The following is a 19,602-nucleotide window of genomic DNA, read 5'->3' as shown; positions in this document are numbered from 1 at the left end:
TACAACCTAAACTAATCACTAAGACCATAAAATATATTACATCAAGAAAATCACATAAATTTTAAAAAATAATGATACTTTTCTACCTTATTACTATACTTATATTCAAACCCCCAAAATGAAGCTATCTCCATACCATAGTATTTAGTAAATAATTGCATGGCTTCATATTCCAATACAAGTAGACTGAATTTTGATTCTTCCTTCCTGCTAACATTCATAACTTCACTACAGTACAAGAAGCAGGTAGAATCATCCAGTATTACTTTAAAAAAAAAAAAAGAGACAATGCCACCAGCATTCTTTCAAAAAGCTTAATGCTGTATATTATTCTCTAAGCTTTATTTAGGCTGTGACCAAGCCAATCAACTACTGCCCCTGAAACTAAATCAGCGGATATTTCCAAGTTCAAACTTAGTACAAATGTTTTTTCTGTTGACGATGTTTCATTTCCTGGTTTTAATAATGCTTATTTATCAAACATTGTTATCTATCTTTAAATAATTTCATTTTTCTCTTATGTAGTTTATTCTTTACATTCCTATTTTTTCTCTGCACCAGACTGTCAACTATTTGGTCCCTTGGGCTAGTGGCAATTTGCTTTTGCCCCTTGGCTTCTAATAGTAATAATTATGCTAGTTAGCGAAGGGAGAGCAAGAGTTGGACCAACCACTCTGCTCACACCACCACTTGTAACTGAAAGTCACTGTGCAATTGCGGCAGAGCTTCCTGGGGGAAGGTGATGGCGGGACCAGTATGTGTTAAGAGCTCCAGGATTGTATACATAGGGAAAATGCAAATTTCTTCCAAATTTGTCATTTATTACTACACTATATACAAACCCTTACGATATTTACAGTAAAGACTCACCTTTAGATGGGTGCAAGTCCAAAAAACTAAATGGCTAGTACCTGACCTGGGGGGCTACTCTGTTCTTCGCATGAGCTGTTTGCAGGCATCATGTCACCTCGTTGACTCTGAGAGCTAACGGCCTGGGCAATCATGCGAAGGTATAAGAACGCTCACATCTATAATCTTTGCTGTTTTTTCTCTTTTATTCCAGATCACAATATCAGATTTTATAGCACCTCCTTCTATGATGATTCTTGAGGAAACCTTCAGACCAAAAATCTTTACCACAGTCCTTGCACATGAATGGTTTTTCTTCCATGTGAGTTTTTAAATGTTTATCGAGTCTCTGTTTTAAATTATATGTTTTGCTACATTCATGACACTGGAATAGATCTCTCATGTGATTTCTTATGTTTAGTGATATATTTTTCCGAAGTAAAGAATTTGCTACAGACGTTGCACTTGTATGGCCTCTCTCCCATGTGAAATCTTGAATGTACAGTGAGATGTGTTTTTCTGGGTAAATGTTTTGCTACAGACATTACATTTGTATGGCTTCTCTCCCGTGTGAATTCTTAAATGTACAGTGAGATGTGATTTTGTATTAAATGTTATGCTACAGATGTTGCACTTGTATGGCTTCTCTCCCGTGTGATTTCTTGAATTTATAGTGAGACACTGTTTTGTAATAAATGTTTTGCTACAGACATCGCACTTGTATGGCATCTCTCCCGTGTGAATACTTAAATGGTAAGTGAGATGTGATTTTGTATTAAATGTTATGCTACAGATGTTGCACTTGTATGGCTTCTCTCCTGTGTGAATTCTTGTATGTATAGTGAGACTTTGTTTTGTATTAAATGTTTTGCTACAGACATTGCATTTGTATGGCTTCTCATGTGATTTCTTATGTTTAGTGAGATAGTATTCCGAAGTAAAGAATTGGCTACAGAAATTGCACTTGTATGGCCTCTCTCCCGTGTGAATTCTTACATGTCCAGTGAGATGGTGTTTCAAAGTAAATGTTTTGCTACAGACATCACACTTGTATGGCTTCTCTCCTGTGTGAACTCTAAAATGTACAGCAAGTCTGTACTTCTTAGAAAATGCTTTGCTACAGACATCGCAATTGTATGGCTTCTCTCCCGTGTGAATTCTTAAATGTTCAGTGAGACCTCCATTTACATTAAATGTTTTGCTACAGACATTACATTTGTATGGCCTCTCTCCCGTGTGATTTCTTACATGTACAGTGAGATGTGCTTTTGTAGTAAATGTTTTGCTACAGACATTACATTTGTATGGCTTCTCTTCCAAATGAATTCTTAAATGTATAGTGAGATATGATTTTGTATTAAATGTTTTGCTACAGACATCGCACTTGTATGGCTTCTCTCCTGTGAGAACTCTTAAATGTGTAGCGAGATGTGCTTTTGTATTAAATGTTTTCCTACAGACATTACATTTGTATGGCTTCTCTCCTGTGTGAATTCTTAGATGTGCAGTGAGATGTGCTTCTCTAGTAAATGTTTTGCTACAGACATCGCACTTGTATGGCTTCTCTCCTGTGTGAACTCTTAAATGTCTGGTGAGATGTGCTTTTAAAATAAATGTTTTGCTACAGACATTACATTTGTATGGCTTCTCTTCCATATGAATTCTTAAATGTATAGTGAGATATGATTTTGTATTAAATGTTTTGCTACAGACATCGCACTTGTATGGCTTCTCTCCTGTGTGAACTCTTAAATGTGTAGCGAGATGTGCTTTTGTATTAAATGTTTTGCTACAGACATTACATTTGCATGGCTTCTCTCCTGTGTGAATTCTTAAATGTGCAGTGAGATGTGTTTCTCTAGTAAATGTTTTGCTACAGACATCGCACTTGTATGGCTTCTCTCCTGTGTGAACTCTTAAATGGCTGGTGAGATGTGCTTTTAAAATAAATGTTTTGCTACAGACATCGCAATTGTATGGCTCTTCTCCCGTGTGAATTCTTAAATGTCGAGTAAGATGTGCTTCTCTTGTAAAAGCTTTGCAACAGACATTGCATTTGTATGGATTCTCTTCCATGTGAATTCTTAAATGTGCAGTGAGATGTTCTTTTCTAGTAAAAGCTTTGCTACAGACATTACATTTGTATGGCTTCTCTTCCATATGAATTCCTAAATGTCTTGTGAAATGTTATTTTCATTAGTAAAATAAATTTTTGAATATACTTACCCGGTGATCATATAAGCTGTCAGCTCTGCTGCCCGACAGAAAAACCTAAGGACAAAATACGCCAGCGATCGCTATACAGGTAGGGGGTGTTCATCAACAGCGCCATCTGTCGAGCAGGTACTCAAGTACTCCCAGTAAACACAGAACCAATTTTCTCCTCGGTCCACTGGGTCTCTATTGGGGAGGAAGGGAGGGTCCTTTAATATATGATCACCGGGTAAGTATATTCAAAAATTTATTTTACTAATGAAAATAAAATTTTTCAATATTAAACTTAGCCGGTGATCATATATGCTGATTCACACCCAGGGGGGTGGGTAGAGACCAGCATTATATGTTTACATTTAAGAGCTAAGTATTTTGTATTTCATTTTAGCAGTTATTCAAAATAACAAACATAAAATCAATAAGTACCTGGTAAGGAAGTCGACTTGAACAATTACTCTGCCTTTTTAAGTACGTCTTCCTTACTGAGCCTCGCGATCCTCATAGGATGCTGAGCGACTCCTAGGAGCTGAAGTATGAAGGGTTGCAACCCATACTAAAGGACCTCATCAAAACCTCTAATCTAGGCGCTTCTCAAGAAAAGAATTTGACCACCCGCCAAATCAACCAGGATGCGAAAGGCTTCTTAGCCTTACGGACAACCCAAAAAACAACAATAAAAAACATTTCAAGAGAAAGATTAAAAAGGTTATGGGATTATGGGAATGTAGTGGTTGAGCCCTCACCCACTACTGCACTCGCTGCTACGAATGGTCCCAGGGTGTAGCAGTTCTCGTAAAGAGACTGGACATCTTTAAGGTAAAATGACGCGAACACTGACTTGCTTCTCCAATAGGTTGCGTCCATCACACTCTGCAGAGATCTGTTTTGTTTGAAGGCTACTGAAGTTGCGACAGCTCTAACTTCATGTGTCCTTACCTTCAGCAAAGCATGGTCCTCCTCATTCAGATGGGAATGAGCTTCTCGAATCAAAAGTCTGATATAATAAGAAACTGCATTCTTCGACATAGGTAAAGAAGGTTTCTTAATAGCGCACCATAAAGCTTCAGACTGTCCTCGTAAAGGTTTAGTACGTCTCAAATAGTACTTAAGAGCTCTAACAGGGCATAGGACTCTTTCTCGTTCATTTCCAACCAAATTAGAAAGGCTTAGAATATCGAACGATTTGGGCCAAGGACGAGAAGGAAGTTCGTTTTTGGCTAAAAAACCAAGCTGTAAGGAACATGTAGCCGTTTCAGATGAAAATCCGATGTTCCTGCTGAAGGCGTGTATCTCACTGACTCTTTTAGCTGTTGCTAAGCAGACGAGGAAAAGGGTCTTCAAAGTGAGATCTTTAAAGGAGGCTGATTGAAGTGGCTCGAACCTTTCTGACATAAGGAATCTTAGTACCACGTCTAAGTTCCAACCTGGAGTGGCCAAACTACGCTCCTTCGAGGTCTCAAAAGACTTAAGGAGGTCCTGTAGACTTTGTTGTTGGAAAGATCTAAGCCTCTGTGACGGAAGACTGCTGCCAACATGCTTCTGTAACCCTTGATCGTGGGAGCTGAAAGAGATCTTTCCTTCCTTAGGTATAAAAGGAAGTCAGCTATCTGAGTTACAGAGGTACTGGTTGAGGATACTGACACCGACTTGCACCAGCGTCGGAAGACTTCCCACTTCGACTGGTAGACTTTAAGAGTGGATGTCCTCCTTGCTCTAGCAATCGCTCTGGCTGCCTCCTTCGAAAAGCCTCTAGCTCTCGAGAGTCTTTCGATAGTCTGAAGGCAGTCAGACGAAGAGCGTGGAGGCTTGGGTGTACCTTCTTTACGTGCGGCTGACGCAGAAGGTCCACTCTTAGAGGAAGAGTTCTGGGAACGTCTACTAGCCATTGCAGTACCTCGGTGAACCATTCTCTCGCGGGCCAGAGGGGAGCAACCAACGTCAACCTTGTCCCTTCGTGAGAGGCGAACTTCTGCAGTACTCTGTTGACAATCTTGAACGGGGGGAATGCATAAAGGTCTAGATGGGACCAATCCAGAAGAAAGGCATCTATATGAACTGCTGCTGGGTCCGGAATCGGCGAGCAATAAATTGGGAGCCTCTTGGTCATCGAGGTTGCAAATAGATCTATGGTAGGCTGGCCCCACAAGGCCCATAGTCCCTTGCATACATCCTTGTGAAGGGTCCATTCTGTTGGGATGATTTGACCCTTCCGGCTGAGGCGGTCTGCCATGACATTCATGTTGCCTTGAATGAACCTCGTTACTAAAGATAGGTTTAGATCTTTTGACCAGGTGAGGAGGTCCCTTGCGATCTCGTACAACGTCATCGAATGAGTCCTTCCTTGCTTGGAGATGTACGCCAAGGCTGTGGTGTTGTCGGAGTTCACCTCCACCACCTTGCCTAGAAGGAGGGACTTGAAGCTTCTCAAGGCCAGATGAACTGCCAGTAGCTCCTTGCAGTTGATATGCAACGCTCTTTGATCCGCATTCCACGTGCCCGAGCATTCCCGACCGTCTAATGTCGCACCCCAGCCCGTTTCCGATGCGTCCGAGAAGAGAACGTGGTTGGGGGTCTGAACAGCCAGTGGCAGACCCTCCCTGAGGAGAATGTTGTCCTTCCACCAAGTCAGTGACGACTTCATCTTCTCGGAAATAGGGATCGAGACCGCTTCTAGCGTCTTGTCCTTTCTCCAGTGAACAGCTAAGTGAAATTGAAGGGGTCGGAGGTGGAGTCTCCCTAACGCAATGAACTGGTCCAGTGATGAAAGCGTCCCTATCAGACTCATCCACTGTCTGACTGAACATCGGTCCTTCTTTAGCATGTTCTGGATGCATTCTTGGGCTTGACTGATTCTGGGGGCCGACGGAAAAGCCCGAAAAGCTTGACTCTGAATCTCCATTCCTAGGTACACTATAGTTTGTGATGGGACGAGTTGAGACTTTTCCATATTGACCAGGAGACCCAATTCTTTGGTCAGATCCAGAGTCCACTTTAGATTCTCCAGACAGCGACTACTTGACGAAGCTCTTAGAAGCCAGTCGTCCAAATAGAGGGAGGCTCTGATGTCTGCTAAATGTAGGAATTTGGCAATATTCCTCATCAGTTTCGTAAAAACAAGAGGTGCCGTGCTTAGGCCAAAGCACAGGGCTTGAAATTGGTATACAACCTTCCCGAACACGAACCTTAGAAAAGGTTGGGAATCTGGGTGGATGGGGACGTGAAAGTAAGCGTCCTTTAGGTCTAACGAGACCATCCAGTCTTCCTTCCTGACCGATGCTAGAACCGACTTTGTCGTCTCCATGGTGAACGTCTGCTTTGTGACAAAGACATTCAGAGCACTGACGTCTAGCACCGGCCTCCACCCTCCTGTCTTCTTCACCACTAAGAAGAGACGGTTGTAGAAGCCCGGGGATTGATGGTCCCGGACTTTGACTACCGCTCCCTTTTGTAGTAAGAGAGACACCTCTTGCTGCAAAGCTAGTCTCTTGTCCTCCTCTCTGTACCTGGGAGAGAGGTCAATGGGAGTTGTTGCTAGAGGGGGATTGCGCAAGAATGGAATCTTGTACCCCTCTCTGAGTAACTTCACAGATTGTGCGTCTGCGCCCCTGTTCTCCCAGGCCTGCCAGTAGTTCTTGAGCCTGGCTCCCACTGCTGTCTGAAGAAGGTGGCAGTCAGACTCTGCCTCTAAAGGACTTGGAACCCTTCTTCTTGCTCCCACGTTGACCTTCGGCACGAGCACCTCCTCTGCTGGGGGCTCTGCCACGAAAGGGCGGAATGAACCTTGACGCTGGAGTGTCCATCCTGGGTCTAGGCACGGAGGGCAAAGGGGTGGCTTTGCGTGCGGATGACGCAACCAGGTCATGGGTGTCTTTTTGAATCAAGGAGGTGGCAATCTCCTTGATCAACTCCTCAGGGAAGAGGCACTTCGAGAGAGGAGCAAACATAAGTTCCGACTTTTGACATGGGGTGACTCCAGCTGACAAGAAGGAGCAAAGGTGTTCCCGTTTCTTGAGGACCCCGGAAACGAAAGAAGCCGCAAGCTCACTAGAACCGTCCCGTATGGCTTTGTCCATGCAGGACATTATGAGCATGGAAGTTTCCTTGTCAGAAGGGGAGGTCTTCCTGCTCAACGCTCCCAAACACCAGTCCAAAAAGTTGAAAACTTCGAACGCTCGAAAGACTCCTTTCATCAGATGGTCCAAATCCGAAGGAGTCCAACAAATCTTGGAGCGTCTCATGGCCAGCCTGCGGGGAGAGTCTACCAGACTTGAGAAGTCGCCCTGGGCAGAGGCAGGAACTCCCAAGCCGAGAACTTCTCCCGTGGCATACCAGACGCTAGATCTGGAAGCAAGCTTGGCAGGGGGAAACATGAAGGCTGTCTTCCCAAGTTGCTTTTTGGACTGCAACCAATCTCCCAGCACTCTTAAAGCTCTCTTGGACGAGCGGGCGAGGACGAGCTTCGTAAAGGCAGGTGCGCATGACTGCGTGCCTAAAACGAACTCAGAGTGAGGAGAGCGAGGTGCTGCAGACACAAACTGATCAGGATATAAATCCTTGAACAGTGCAAGCACTTTCCTAAAGTCCAAGGAGGGAGGCGTGGTCTTGGGTTCGTCGATGTCCGTGTGCGGGTCGTCAAGATGTGCAGCATCGTCATCATCAGAGAGTCCATCGTCTGAATGTTGAGGAGGAAGCGGCAAAGGAGTAGGAATAAGCTGGTCGGCTGAGTCCGGCAGCACGGGTGCATACGTGGCTGCACTGGACCCAACGTCATGGAACTGTTGGTCAGTCTGTGAGCTGGCAACAACCATGGCTGTGTGGGGACGCAAAGCGTCTACTCCTGACTGCTGCGGTCGAGTAGCGGAAACCACAGTGGGTTGCGGAGGTTGACGCACAGCGTCAAAACACGGCAACTTAACTCCACCCTCCTGTTGTTGTGGTAACACGCGAACGTCAACGGAGGGTTCCGTGCGTCGGTGAACGTCAACATGCGTCTGGCAGGGTCGACTGCGCATGGGTGGTGGAACTCTCACAGCTGGAGTGCGGGAGCAGGTAGCCTCAGCGTCTACTGGACGCACAACCGTGGTTGGTTGTAGGCTAACGGGTGCAGCGTCAACCTTCTCCGCACGATACTCCTGCATAAAAGAAGCTAACTGTGTCTGCATAGACTGTAGCAAAGACCACTTAGGGTCTACAGCAGCAGGTGCGGCAACAGACGGTGTTACTGCCTGTTGCGGTACCACTTTGCCTCTCTTAGGAGGTGTGCAGTCGTCGGAAGACTGCAGCGAGTCCGAACTGACCCAGTGGCTACACCTGGGCCGTTGGACTTGCGCGGAAGGGACCTTGCGTTTGAGAGGCCGTGAGACCTTGGTCCATCGTTTCTGGCGTGAAACCTCTTCCGCAGACGAGGAATGAACGGGCTCACTCGTCTTCTTGTGGGTGGGGCGATCTAGGAAAGATACGTCCGAAACCACGGAGGGAACGTCTGTCCGCTGATTAAAGCCTGTCGAACCCTTTGGTCGTACGACATTGCTTCTCCCCTGGGCTTGGGAGCTTGCAAGAGGTCCCGGACTGGGAGGACGACAGGCACGAACAGACGCACCCTCATGCGCAACACTAACACTTTTCACTGCACTAACACTCACTTCACTTCCCACTGCACTCTTACCCTTCAACTCCCTGACGTCTGCCATGAGTTGGTTGCGGTCATTCGCCAATGACTCGACACTCTCACCCAGAGCCTGGATGGCACGCATCATATCTGCCATCGAAGGTTGATGAGTGCTAGAAGGGGGATCGGGAGTAACCACTACAGGGGAAGGAATAGGTTGTGGGGCATGGGGAGAGGAAAAATCAACTGAGCGGGACGAACTCCTCCTGACTCTATCTCTCTCTAGCCTACGTGAATATTTCAGGAATTCTTGAAAATCGAATTCCGAAAGCCCAACGCATTCCTCACATCGATCTTCCAATTGACAGGTTTTACCCCGACAATTGGAACAAATGGTGTGCGGATCGATAGAGGCCTTCGGAAGACGCCTTGAACAGTCCCTAGCACTACACTTCCTGTATTTGGGGACTTGAGAAGGGTCAGACATCTTGAATTAGTCAAAGGGGGAATTCAAAATCTATCCAAGTCGTCAACAAATAATCCAAAATTCAATCAAAGAATGCAAGGAAGTATTGAAGATAACCTCTGCACAGCGAAAGCTAATAACCAGAAATGAATACTTCACCAAAAAACGTGAAAATCAATCCAGAAAGCAACAGCGTATTTAGTAGGTCTTGCCGGTGGCACGACAGAGAGAAAATTGATTCTGTGTTTACTGGGAGTACTTGAGTACCTGCTCGACAGATGGCGCTGTTGATGAACACCCCCTACCTGTATAGCGATCGCTGGCGTATTTTGTCCTTAGGTTTTTCTTTCGGGCAGCAGAGCTGACAGCTTATATGATCACCGGCTAAGTTTAATATTGAAAAATGATTTTTCATAGTAAATGCTTTGCTACAGACATTACATGTGTATGGTTTCTCTCCTGTGTGATTTCTTAAATGCACTGTAAGATATGATTTATAAGAAAATGTTTTCCCACAGCCACAGCATGTGAATGGCTTTCTAGCTAGAGCATTGGAGTTAACATTACCAAAGATCATTTTTTTCATCTGCTTCTCATTTATTTGATTCACCTCTTGATTCAGAACATCTTTCTGTAATAATTCTATTCCACTGATCACACATGAAAGTCTTCCCTTTTCTTTTCCTTTATCCTCTTTCACAGCTCTCCCTAAGTAAGTGTCTACACTTTCCTCATCATCGACATCCCCTTTACAACTTAATGAACCGTTTTCACTCAATGATGCATCGTACTCGAAGGAATTTTTCAAGTAGATTTCGCTTGAATAAAATATTTCCGGCTCTACTTTGACTTCCATTTTTGGATCCAAGAAAAGAGCGCCATCATTAAAGAGAGCAACACTTCCAGACGTATCATTATTTTCTGGATCGACTGCAGGTGACAATAGATCTTCAATTTCACTTTTCATTGAAAATTCAAAAGGTGGTTCAGAATTCATCATCCTCTCCCTATCACAAGATGACACACCCCTTAATATTATTTTCGATAAACTTCAAAGAGGAAATTAAGACTAAACTTCCTATTCTCAGACATCATACTTAACAAGAAAAACTTCCAATATGACCCTTTCTTTTCCAGTCTTACATCTCTTGCATATACCTTCGGTAGCTTACAAGCTTTAGCGGCAAGAGGTGGATGATTCCTTCCTTTGAGATGAAAAGTCTGGAAGAAAAGAAAACTACAATCAGTTGGAGAAGAGGAAAACTCAATAAAAATAATGGAGGTTTCTAAAAATAAAATAGATTCATAAAGTACTGTAATTTGTATTTTTCCTAAACATACAAACCACAGACATTGATCTGTGTTCTATCTGCTCTTGTTACACATTTCAGGCATCTAAAAATCTCATATCCTCTGTAGATTCTATAATACACAGTATTTCCTGTGACATTATTGGTTTTATTCTTTAAATAGTTTTCCCCTTGCTCTTCAAAAAGACAAAGAGTTTCATCCATTGTCTTATTTCCTTTACTGTACTTCCTCTCCAGTCACCATCAAAATTGTCGTGCTAATACTGCTATGCACCTCTGAGCCTTCCTCCAGAATAATGAACAGCACAATGCTTTATAGTAATCTTGCACAGACAGGAACATTTACCACAAACTCTTTCATATCTCTCCCTCTGCCTTTGCTTTGGTTCTAGTGTTATGACAAAGTAACATTACTCACTTAGTAAGTTGTTTCTTTCTGGTTGCCTTTGTGCTGTCCAGTACCTTCTCAAGAACAACAGATACCCTCCATCCCTGTGAAGATGAACCAGGAATTCTGCAATTTTAGACTGAGAGGGTCTGGATGAAGAATGACCTTTCATCTGGCACCAGTGTAAAAAAAAAAAAAACTGCCCATTTGACTTCATAAACTCGACATGTAGAGCATCACATGGCTTAGGCTAACAAGATGAAAAGACTTCTTACCTTGAGAACCTCCTGACAGGCTCCAAGCATGAAGATAAAGCATGTGGAGCCCCTGATGAAGACAATGAAAGTGAGGCTTAGTAGATCTGGTTTTGCTAGCAATCTGACAGGAGGCTTCACTAGGACCTCAAAAAGGTCTGGGAACCAGTCCTTCCGAGGCCAGAAGGGAGCGATGAGGGCCAAGGAAAGACGACTGGCTTCCCTCCCCTTGATAAGACGCCCAGATCAGAGAGAGGGAGGAGGTGTCCACCTGAAGACTTCCTCATCTTGTAAGTGGGCATTTGTCCTCATGTACTGAGGATACTTGAACGAAGGGAAGACGACTTAGTAACAAAAATTCATTCCTATGACATGGAATAAGAATTGAAAAACAATACAAGACTGAAAAATTATTTGAAAAGAAAAAACCCTCCCACTAATTGGGCACCCCTATATCAATATAAAACACAAGTACCTGGTTTTTTTCCTAGGACACCCTCACACCCAAAAAAAAAGAAATAAAATATAAAAGTCCTATTTTAAAATACAGTCCCATTAGGTTTATGATGCAAATTTCTTAGCAATTAACACCAAGCAAGAGCCTTTTTGGTCAAGGTCAAAGTATTCAAACAAAGTACCCAGCTTGTGACATGAGAAAGGTCCAAGCTTGTTGCCGTCTGCTGGCCTGGAGGGGGACGCTGCAGTCTGCTGGCCTGGAGGGGGACACTGCCGTCTGCTGCCCTGGAGGGGGACACTGCCGTCTGCTGCCCTGGAGGGGGATACTGCCGTCTGCTGCCATGGAGGGGGAAACTGCCGTCTGCTTCCTTGGAGGGGGACACTGCCGTCTGCTGCCATGGAGGGGGACACTGCCAGCTGCTGCCCTGGAGGGGAATACTGCCGTCTGCTGCCATGGAGGGGGAAACTGCCGTCTGCTGCCTTGGAGGGGGACACTGCCGTCTGCTGGCCTGGAGGGGGACACTGCCGTCTGCTGCCCTGGAGGGGGATACTGCCGTCTGCTGCCATGGAGGGGGAAACTGCTGTCTGCTGCCTTGGAGGGGGACACTGTCGTCTGCTGCCCTGGAGGGGGACACTGCCGTCTAATGTCCCGAAGAGTACCTTTGAGTGTGCCTCTGCCCCTTCTTGTAGAGTGCCACTACCTGTACAGGAACTGTTGAGAGCCACTACCACTGGTTAGACTGATGTTTAGCACTGTCGTTTGCTGGCCTGAAGAGTGGAACTAAATGCTGCTGAGGAGAGAGGGGAACTGCCTCGGCTGTAGCTACTGGAGCCATTTCTGGCCTACTGGCTTTGGCCAGGTTATCCAAGAACTGCTCCCCTAGTCCACTGTCTGCAGTCTCTGGCGGACTAAAGGGGTTAGTTGCCGGAACAGGCGAGGAAGCAAAGGGTCCACCTCAAGCAGGAGACTCCCAGAAGCCTGGTACAGGTGAGAGTAATGGTGAAAACCCTGGTACATTTCTTTGAGAAATCCTCAGTTCTTACCAGGATTTCCAAGGTCCATAACCAAACATCAAGCCACAAAGTAGCCTGTATGGGAAGAAGAGGAGTTGGACGAGGCACATCTAAGATCTCAGAATAATTCCTCTGCTGCAGACAGGAGGTGGGAGAAGCTTGGTGGTAGAGCCGGTACGTTGCGAGGAGGAGAGCTCAAAGAGCTGTAGGGTGATCGTAGCCCTGGCACCTTTCACGCCCTGAGTCCAAGGCAAGGATGCACTGGTCTCTGAGGGCTTCTAGGTGCAAAACACACCGTGTCTTTGCTCTCTCAGTTGATAAACCCATTGAGAATCCTGATGAGAGTCAGAACCTGACAGAATGCATGGTCCGACTCTTTCTGCTCTCCTTTCAGCGTTGGACTCGGACTCTCAGCGAAGTCTCCTTTTTCCACCCCCGAGAGCTCTTCTCCGGGTGGGTCGCACACATCCCTCGAGTGACAGGCTGCATCTGTAGACTTGGAGGTTCTTGAAGAGGACTTAGGATGAGTCTTGGAGTCCTTCAGTTCCTTTCGTGGAAGGAGGAAGGGCTCAAGCATCAAAAGCTGCATTGTCATGTCCCTCCTGACTTCCATCGGTGGTGAACTCTCCGTGCGAGGGGAAACTTCCTCCGAAGGTGGAAGAGAGGAAGCCCCTCCCTGGCATTACCCCCTCGGCAGAGGTGAGGTAGGACAGTGTCCGGTGGAAGATGCAGGAGCAGACCTTGATAGCCTAACAGGAGTCAGGTCCAGTGTGCAAATGAAGACCTAACTACTTAGCCCTTGTTCGAACTCCAACATGGTGTGGACATCGACCCAAAGGGACAGCTCCTTGCACATCCTTTCGACAGAAGGAAGGCAACGCTTAACCCTACTATGCGCTCTGATGGGATTGATGCTATTCCTTAGAATAGAATCAATCTGGCGAATGTTAATCAATGGTTAACGGTTGGGTATCGTGGTCAATGTGCAGTTGGAGAGTGCTCGCAAGTAATCCCTGTTGACAAGCCACTGATGAGGGTTGTCAATCATTTGCCGATCACTTTAGTGTGATGGCGAATGGCCAGTAGCGAGAAGTATGTTGTATACCTTCTGATCTAGGGAACTACGGGCAGAGATTGACTAGTAAGTCTGAGTCACGAACTGCAGGCGAATTGCCGATGATCAGTGAATCGGTGGTCTGTGAGCCCAGGAATGTAACTGACAGGCAGATGAAGGCTGTCTGGTCAGTCAGCCAAGGTAGGTCGGCGATAAATGAGTTGGTAATCTGCTTTGAGAGCCCTGAGAGACAGCAGAATGGTTTAATGATAGTCAGTTGGTGATGGTAAGCCTCTGATGATCAGCAATCGATCGTGGACCAGTGATCGGTGAGCTAGAGATTAGCAAGCTGACTATGGTCCCTCCTGGTTGGTCAGAGATCAGCAAGCTGACGATGGGCTGGTCAGAGATCAGCGAGCGGAGTTCGATGATCGAAGAAAGATGAGCTGCCCATCGGTGACCTAGTGATCAGCAAGCTGAGGACTGGTTGTTGACTAGCAATCGTGATTGGAACGTTAGCAATCAGAGATCGTTAGTCATTGCAGGGATTAGAAGTCAATGATCAGAGCAAAGCTAGTAATTGGCGATCTGGTGATCGGCAAGATAGCGATCAGCAAACCGTAAACTAGCCATCAGCAAACAGTGATCTAGAGATCAGTCTGTTGATGCTTTCTTGTTTGCTGATGGTGGTCTGTCAAGGAAAAACCGCTTCAGAAGAGACAGGGACCAAGGATTCCCCGTTTTGATTCCCCTTGGAAGATGGAATCTTCGGGATCTTGAATCCTTGTGTGAAGCCTCTTTCCTCTTTTCACGTGTCCGAAGGAGAGCATACTTTACCCCTACACGAGGAACAAAGGGAGTGCGGGTCCACATCGGGCTTGGACAAGAACGCCCCACACGACTTCCCGGCCTTAGGCCCAGGACAACGGCGGTTTATGCTCCATAACGCACTATCACAGTACCACCAGACACAGGAACGTAGCGGAAAATGATAAGAGAAAACTAATAAACACAAGGGAAAACACGAGGGAATAGTTATAAGCGCAAAAGCACGAGGGAAAGCACAACGGACCACGAGAAAACACACTTGGAACACAAGAGTCGGGGACACAAAGGGTCGCACTGAGATACGGAGAGCGTTGAGATGAAATCACGACGCGACCAGAGAACTTACTGAAGGTCAAGACCCAAGCTAACATGAGGACTTCCTCGAGATTGCCCTCAGGGCACGTATCCTTCCGCCTAGGCCTACCATCACAGAAAACGGAAGTAGGGTAAACTACACAAAACTCTGGTCGGTTGAGAGGAGGTTCCAGGTAACTCCTAAGAAAGTAGTTCGAGGTAATTCCCTGTGTTGGAACAAAGTTAAATTACAAATAATTATAATTTCACTTAAATAATTAAAAACCAATCGGAAGCGGAACCTAACCCGCAAACGGGAAAGAACCTCCCCCGTTAGAACACTGTCGGAAGTCCATGCAAGGTGAACAACCTTGAGAAGAGAAAGACCGAAGTCTATCTCGGAAAGGCCACACTCCCTTCCCTCAGTAATCAAATGTTCCCCGTGGAAGAGGGAAAGACAAAGACAACAGTTGAACGAGGAGGGTGGTCCAAAAGATGAAGATTTCCCTGTGGTGGCGGCCGAGTCAACAGGTTATCTGGCGACGGGAAGACCGATGGACAAGGGGGGAGAGGTCGAAAGGTAAGGATCCCCAGCCTTTCACAAGTGTCTTGAGAACCTGTCATATATGTTATCAGAAGCACAGCACAAACACTAAAAATTAAACTTACAACATTTCTATATATATATATATATATATATATATACAGTGATGCCTCAGGATACGAAAGTAACCCGTTCAGGATACGGTTTCGTATCCTGATTTTTTCGTATCCTGAGTCGCGTTTTACATGTAAATAGCCTAATCCGTTCCAAGCCTTACGAAAAGACACCTTTTCTTCCATAAACACGCTAAACTGTAGTAATAAACATGCAATGCAGCCATTTCTATCATTCAATAATTAACCCAACCGTTAAAAACAGCCTAATCCATTCCAGAAACCACTATGAGATTATTCAATAATGTAGTTATAGCCTAGTTATCCCCCCCAAGCCCTACGAAACGGTCCGTTTTCTTTACTACTGTATAAAAGTTACGGTACTGTATGTAAAGCATTTGGATCAATTAAGGTGTATTGTCACCTGTACGTACACCTAAATTAAGGGTTGATACCCTGAAAAAAAGGTTACAGTTAATTAGTGTAACAAAAAAGTTGAAACTTAACTTTTGATTGAGACGATGTCCGATAGCGAAGTCGCGGCAGAGGAGGATGGCATAAGGCAGAAAACGTAACAAGTGATAGACTACGTACAGTAATTTACACACTTAACACATTAACACTTAAACTTTACAAAATAAAAAAATGGCAGAAATAATTAACACTTAACATACGTATGGAAAACTATAAAATGAAAGAAAAAATTACTTTAACACTTAACGGTAACATAAAACTTAAAATTAATTTTTTTTTTTTTTTGCTTTTTTATAACTACGTTTTTCATATTTTCTAAATCTCTTCTACTTCTTCATCACTTTCTTTTTTCTGTTTCTTTTCTTTACTTTCACCTTCTAATTCTTCATCACTTCCTCTTTTCTGTTTCTTTTCTTCACTTTCACCTTCGTCTTGGCCTACTAATACCGCTGGCCTCTTTAATAAGAAAATATCCATTGAAGCTTGTTTCTGCCTACTTTTCAACACATTTCTAAAATGCGTTAGGCAAACGTCATTGCAGTGTTGAAGCGCACGGTTGGTATAAACTTTTTCTGGATGTTCCTTTTCGACGTAGTCTGCCATTTTATGGAACCATGCGAGAATTTCCTTAATGTCTGCCGTTTTCAAAGGTGTAACATCCTCCTCCATCACTGCTAGAGAACTGCTCTTGAACAACACTCACTTGCATCTCTCCAACTCCTCCGTCGTCAACTCCTCGTGGTGCTCCTCGATAAGTTCATCTATATCCTCGGCGCTAACTTCCAGCCCCATGGACGTACCAAGATGTACAATGTCAGCCACCTCAGACTGCTGAATGGGTTCAGGATTGTCAACGATCTCGGCTTCGCCTCCAGGCTTCCCGAACCCCTCGAAGTCTCGTGCAGAGACAGCATCAGGCCACAGCTTCCTCCAAGATGAGTTCAGGGTACGCCTCAAAACTTCCTGCCAAGCGAGATCGATGAGTTTGAGGCATATCACGATATTTAAGTGATCTTTCCAGAATTCACGCAGAGTGAGGTTTGTACTCTCTGTGACTTGGAAACATCTCTGGAAGAGATGCTTTGTGTACAATTTCTTAAAATTTGAAATAACTTGCTGGTCCATGGGCTGGAGGAGAGGGGTGGTGTTAGGCGGTAGATATAGGACCTTTATGAAGGAATACTCGGCCAGAAGATATTCCTCGAGGCCAGGAGGGTGAGCTGGAGCATTGTCCAACACCAGCAGACATTTCATAGGGAGGCGCTTTTCTTCCAAATATTTTCGGACAGTCGGACCGAAGCAGACATTCATCCAATCAATGAAAAGTTGCCTCGTTACCCAGGCTTTAGCATTCGCCCTCCACATCACGGGAAGGTTCTCCTTGATGACTTCGTGGGCTTTGAAGGCTCGGGGATTTTCTGAATGGTACACCAGCAGGGGCTTTATCTTGCAGTCCCCACTGGCGTTTGCACAAAAAGCAAGGGTAAGCCTGTCCTTCATAGGCTTATGTCCGGGTAGCCTCTTCTCCTCCGCCGTGATGCACGTCCGACAAGGCATTTTCTTCCAAAAAAGTCCAGTTTCGTCGCAATTGAAAACTTGCTGCGAACTGTAGCCTTCCTGCAGAGTCAACTCGTCGAACGTTTTAACAAAGGCTTCGGCGGCCTTCGTGTCCGAGCTGGCTGCCTCCCCATGCCGTACCACTGAATGAATGCCAGTCCTTTTCTTGAATTTCTCGAACCACCCCCGAGAAGCCTTGAACTCTGGGGGTTCCTGCTGGGATGTTCCTTCTCCTGCCCCTTCTTCGGCCTGAGAACGCACGAGATCACCGAAAATGGCGGAGGCCTTCTGGCAAATTGTAGTCTCAATGATGGTGTCTCCTGAGATCTCTTTGTCTTTGATCCACACAAGAAGCAGCCTCTCCATCTCGTCATACACGTGGGTTCTCTTATTGGAGAAAATAGTGACGCCCTTAGAAGGTGTCACTGCTTTGATGGCCGCCTTCTGCTTCAGGATGGTGCCTATCGTAGATGGATTCCGGCCATACTCCTTGGCGATCGCACTTAAACGCATGCCAGACTCGTACTTTTTTACGATTTAAAGTTTCGTCTACATCGAGAGCATTGTCTTCTTCTTCTTTCCTTCGGCAACATTCTTGGGACCCATGGCTACAGTAATACGTAATATAATACACTACGTACGTTATATACAGTACTATGTATAGTAAACACTAATACAGTACAGTGCACAGTAACGAATGTTTAATAACGATAACACGTGGCGTACGAATGTACTGTATATTAACACTATGTCAAACAAGCGAAAGCACACAATGTCTGTTAACGATACCGCGGTCGGAACGAAAAGAGAGAGAGAGAGATGAACGCCCGTGCGTAAGCAAGCTGGGATAGTTGCCGACCAATAGGAAAGCAGGATCTTATGGCGTCAGCTAGCATCTGAGTAGGGAGATAACCAATGGGTGAGCGGGAGGCTGTAAGTGAGTCTACCCAAGTTCAAAGTCTGGCGACGCGCTTTTTAAAATTACTCTCGGCGAAGAGTTGGGATCTTGCAAGGTTTTCGTATCCTGAAATTTTATTCGTATACTGGGGCATAAAAATCTTCGAATCACTTTTCGTATCCTGAATTTTTCGTAAGCAGAAACTTTCGTATCCAGAGGTATCACTGTATATATATATATATATATAAATATATATATATATATATATATATATATATATATATATACATATATATATTAAGAATGTTTTCATATATACTACATATATATGAAAAAGGAAGTTAAAAGACAAAAATTAATGGCAATCCAAAATAGGCGAGTAGGAAGAGCGGTTACAACCGGTCTTCATTCGAGCTAAAAGTAAAGGGAGTTAAATCACCGGTGTGTGAGTGGGAGTGGTAGCAAGCTAACCCCTACCTTCCACACTAACTAGCGGCATGGGTAGTTAACCCTCGCTAAATTTTAATGGCTCGTCATTTCTGCTAAGCTGAAAGTAATACCCCAATTAAATAGCGTGGTTTGTATTCGTTACGGAAAAAATATATTTAAATCTTAACTTCATTCTTGTGAAACCTGAATACAGTACTGTAATAAGAATGCTGTAAAATTATTTGATGAGAAACTCTCTCTCCAGAGAGACCAACGCAGATTGAAATGTTTGAGAAGAGCAATTGTGGAAATGAAAGAGAAACCAAATTTTTAGATATTTTAATGAAGATTCTTCTCTCAAGGACAATCCAATGACAATTATATAACCTAAACTAATCACTAAGACCATAAGAGATTACATCAAGAAAATCACATAAATCTTAAAAATGATGATACATTTCTACCTTATTACTATTCTTATATTAAAACCCCCAAAACGAAGCTAACTCCATACCATAGTACTTCTAAATAACTGTATGGCTTCATATTCTAATACAAGTAGACTGGCTTTTAATTCTTCCTCCCAACTGACTTTCATAACTTCACTACACTACAAGAAGCAGGTAGAATCATCCAGTATTACTTTCAAAAAGAGACAATGTCACCAGCATTCTTTCAAAAGGCTTAATGCTGTATATCATTCTCTAAGCTTTGTTTAGGCTGTGACTAAGCCCATAAACTACTGCCCCTGCAACTGAATCAGCAGATATTTACAAGTTCAAACTTAGTACAAAGGCTTTTCTGTTGACGTTGTCTCCTTTCCTAGTTTTTATAATGCTTATTTATTCAACA

General features: G+C 44.5%; 2 protein-coding genes across 2 annotated transcripts in view; both read right to left on the bottom strand.

Annotated features, from left to right (window-relative positions):
• LOC137637607 (zinc finger protein 721-like) overlaps positions 1–19,602 on the bottom strand; it is a 313,366-nt gene that overhangs the window by 200,354 nt on the left and 93,410 nt on the right.
• Positions 1,300–9,993, bottom strand: LOC137637604 (zinc finger protein 665-like). The gene is made up of 3 exons (XM_068369752.1): positions 9,519–9,993; positions 1,829–3,017; positions 1,300–1,750 (listed from the first exon to the last, which is right to left on the bottom strand). The coding sequence occupies exons 1-3, from the start codon at positions 9,991–9,993 to the stop codon at positions 1,300–1,302; spliced, it is 2,115 nt and encodes a 704-aa protein (XP_068225853.1).

This window comes from Palaemon carinicauda, unplaced genomic scaffold (assembly GCF_036898095.1).
Source record: "Palaemon carinicauda isolate YSFRI2023 unplaced genomic scaffold, ASM3689809v2 scaffold88, whole genome shotgun sequence".
NCBI classification, from domain to species: Eukaryota; Metazoa; Arthropoda; class Malacostraca; order Decapoda; family Palaemonidae; genus Palaemon; species Palaemon carinicauda.
The sequence above is the reverse complement of the archived record's forward strand: the minus strand, read 5'-3'. Positions and strand labels throughout refer to the sequence as shown.

What these genes read in the sequence shown, in the direction of transcription:
- LOC137637604 (XM_068369752.1), bottom strand. Translation starts at nt 9,993, where the DNA reads ATGGAAGTCAAAGTAGAGCCGGAAATATTTTATTCAAGCGAAATCTAC. An exon ending in TTCAATATTAAACTTAGCCG is followed by an intron (nt 3,018 to 9,518) that starts GTGATCATATAA and finishes CAAGACATTTAG; the next exon opens with GAATTCATATGGAAGAGAAG. An exon ending in CATGTAAGAATTCACACGGG is followed by an intron (nt 1,751 to 1,828) that starts AGAGAGGCCATA and finishes TAAGAAATCACA; the next exon opens with TGAGAAGCCATACAAATGCA.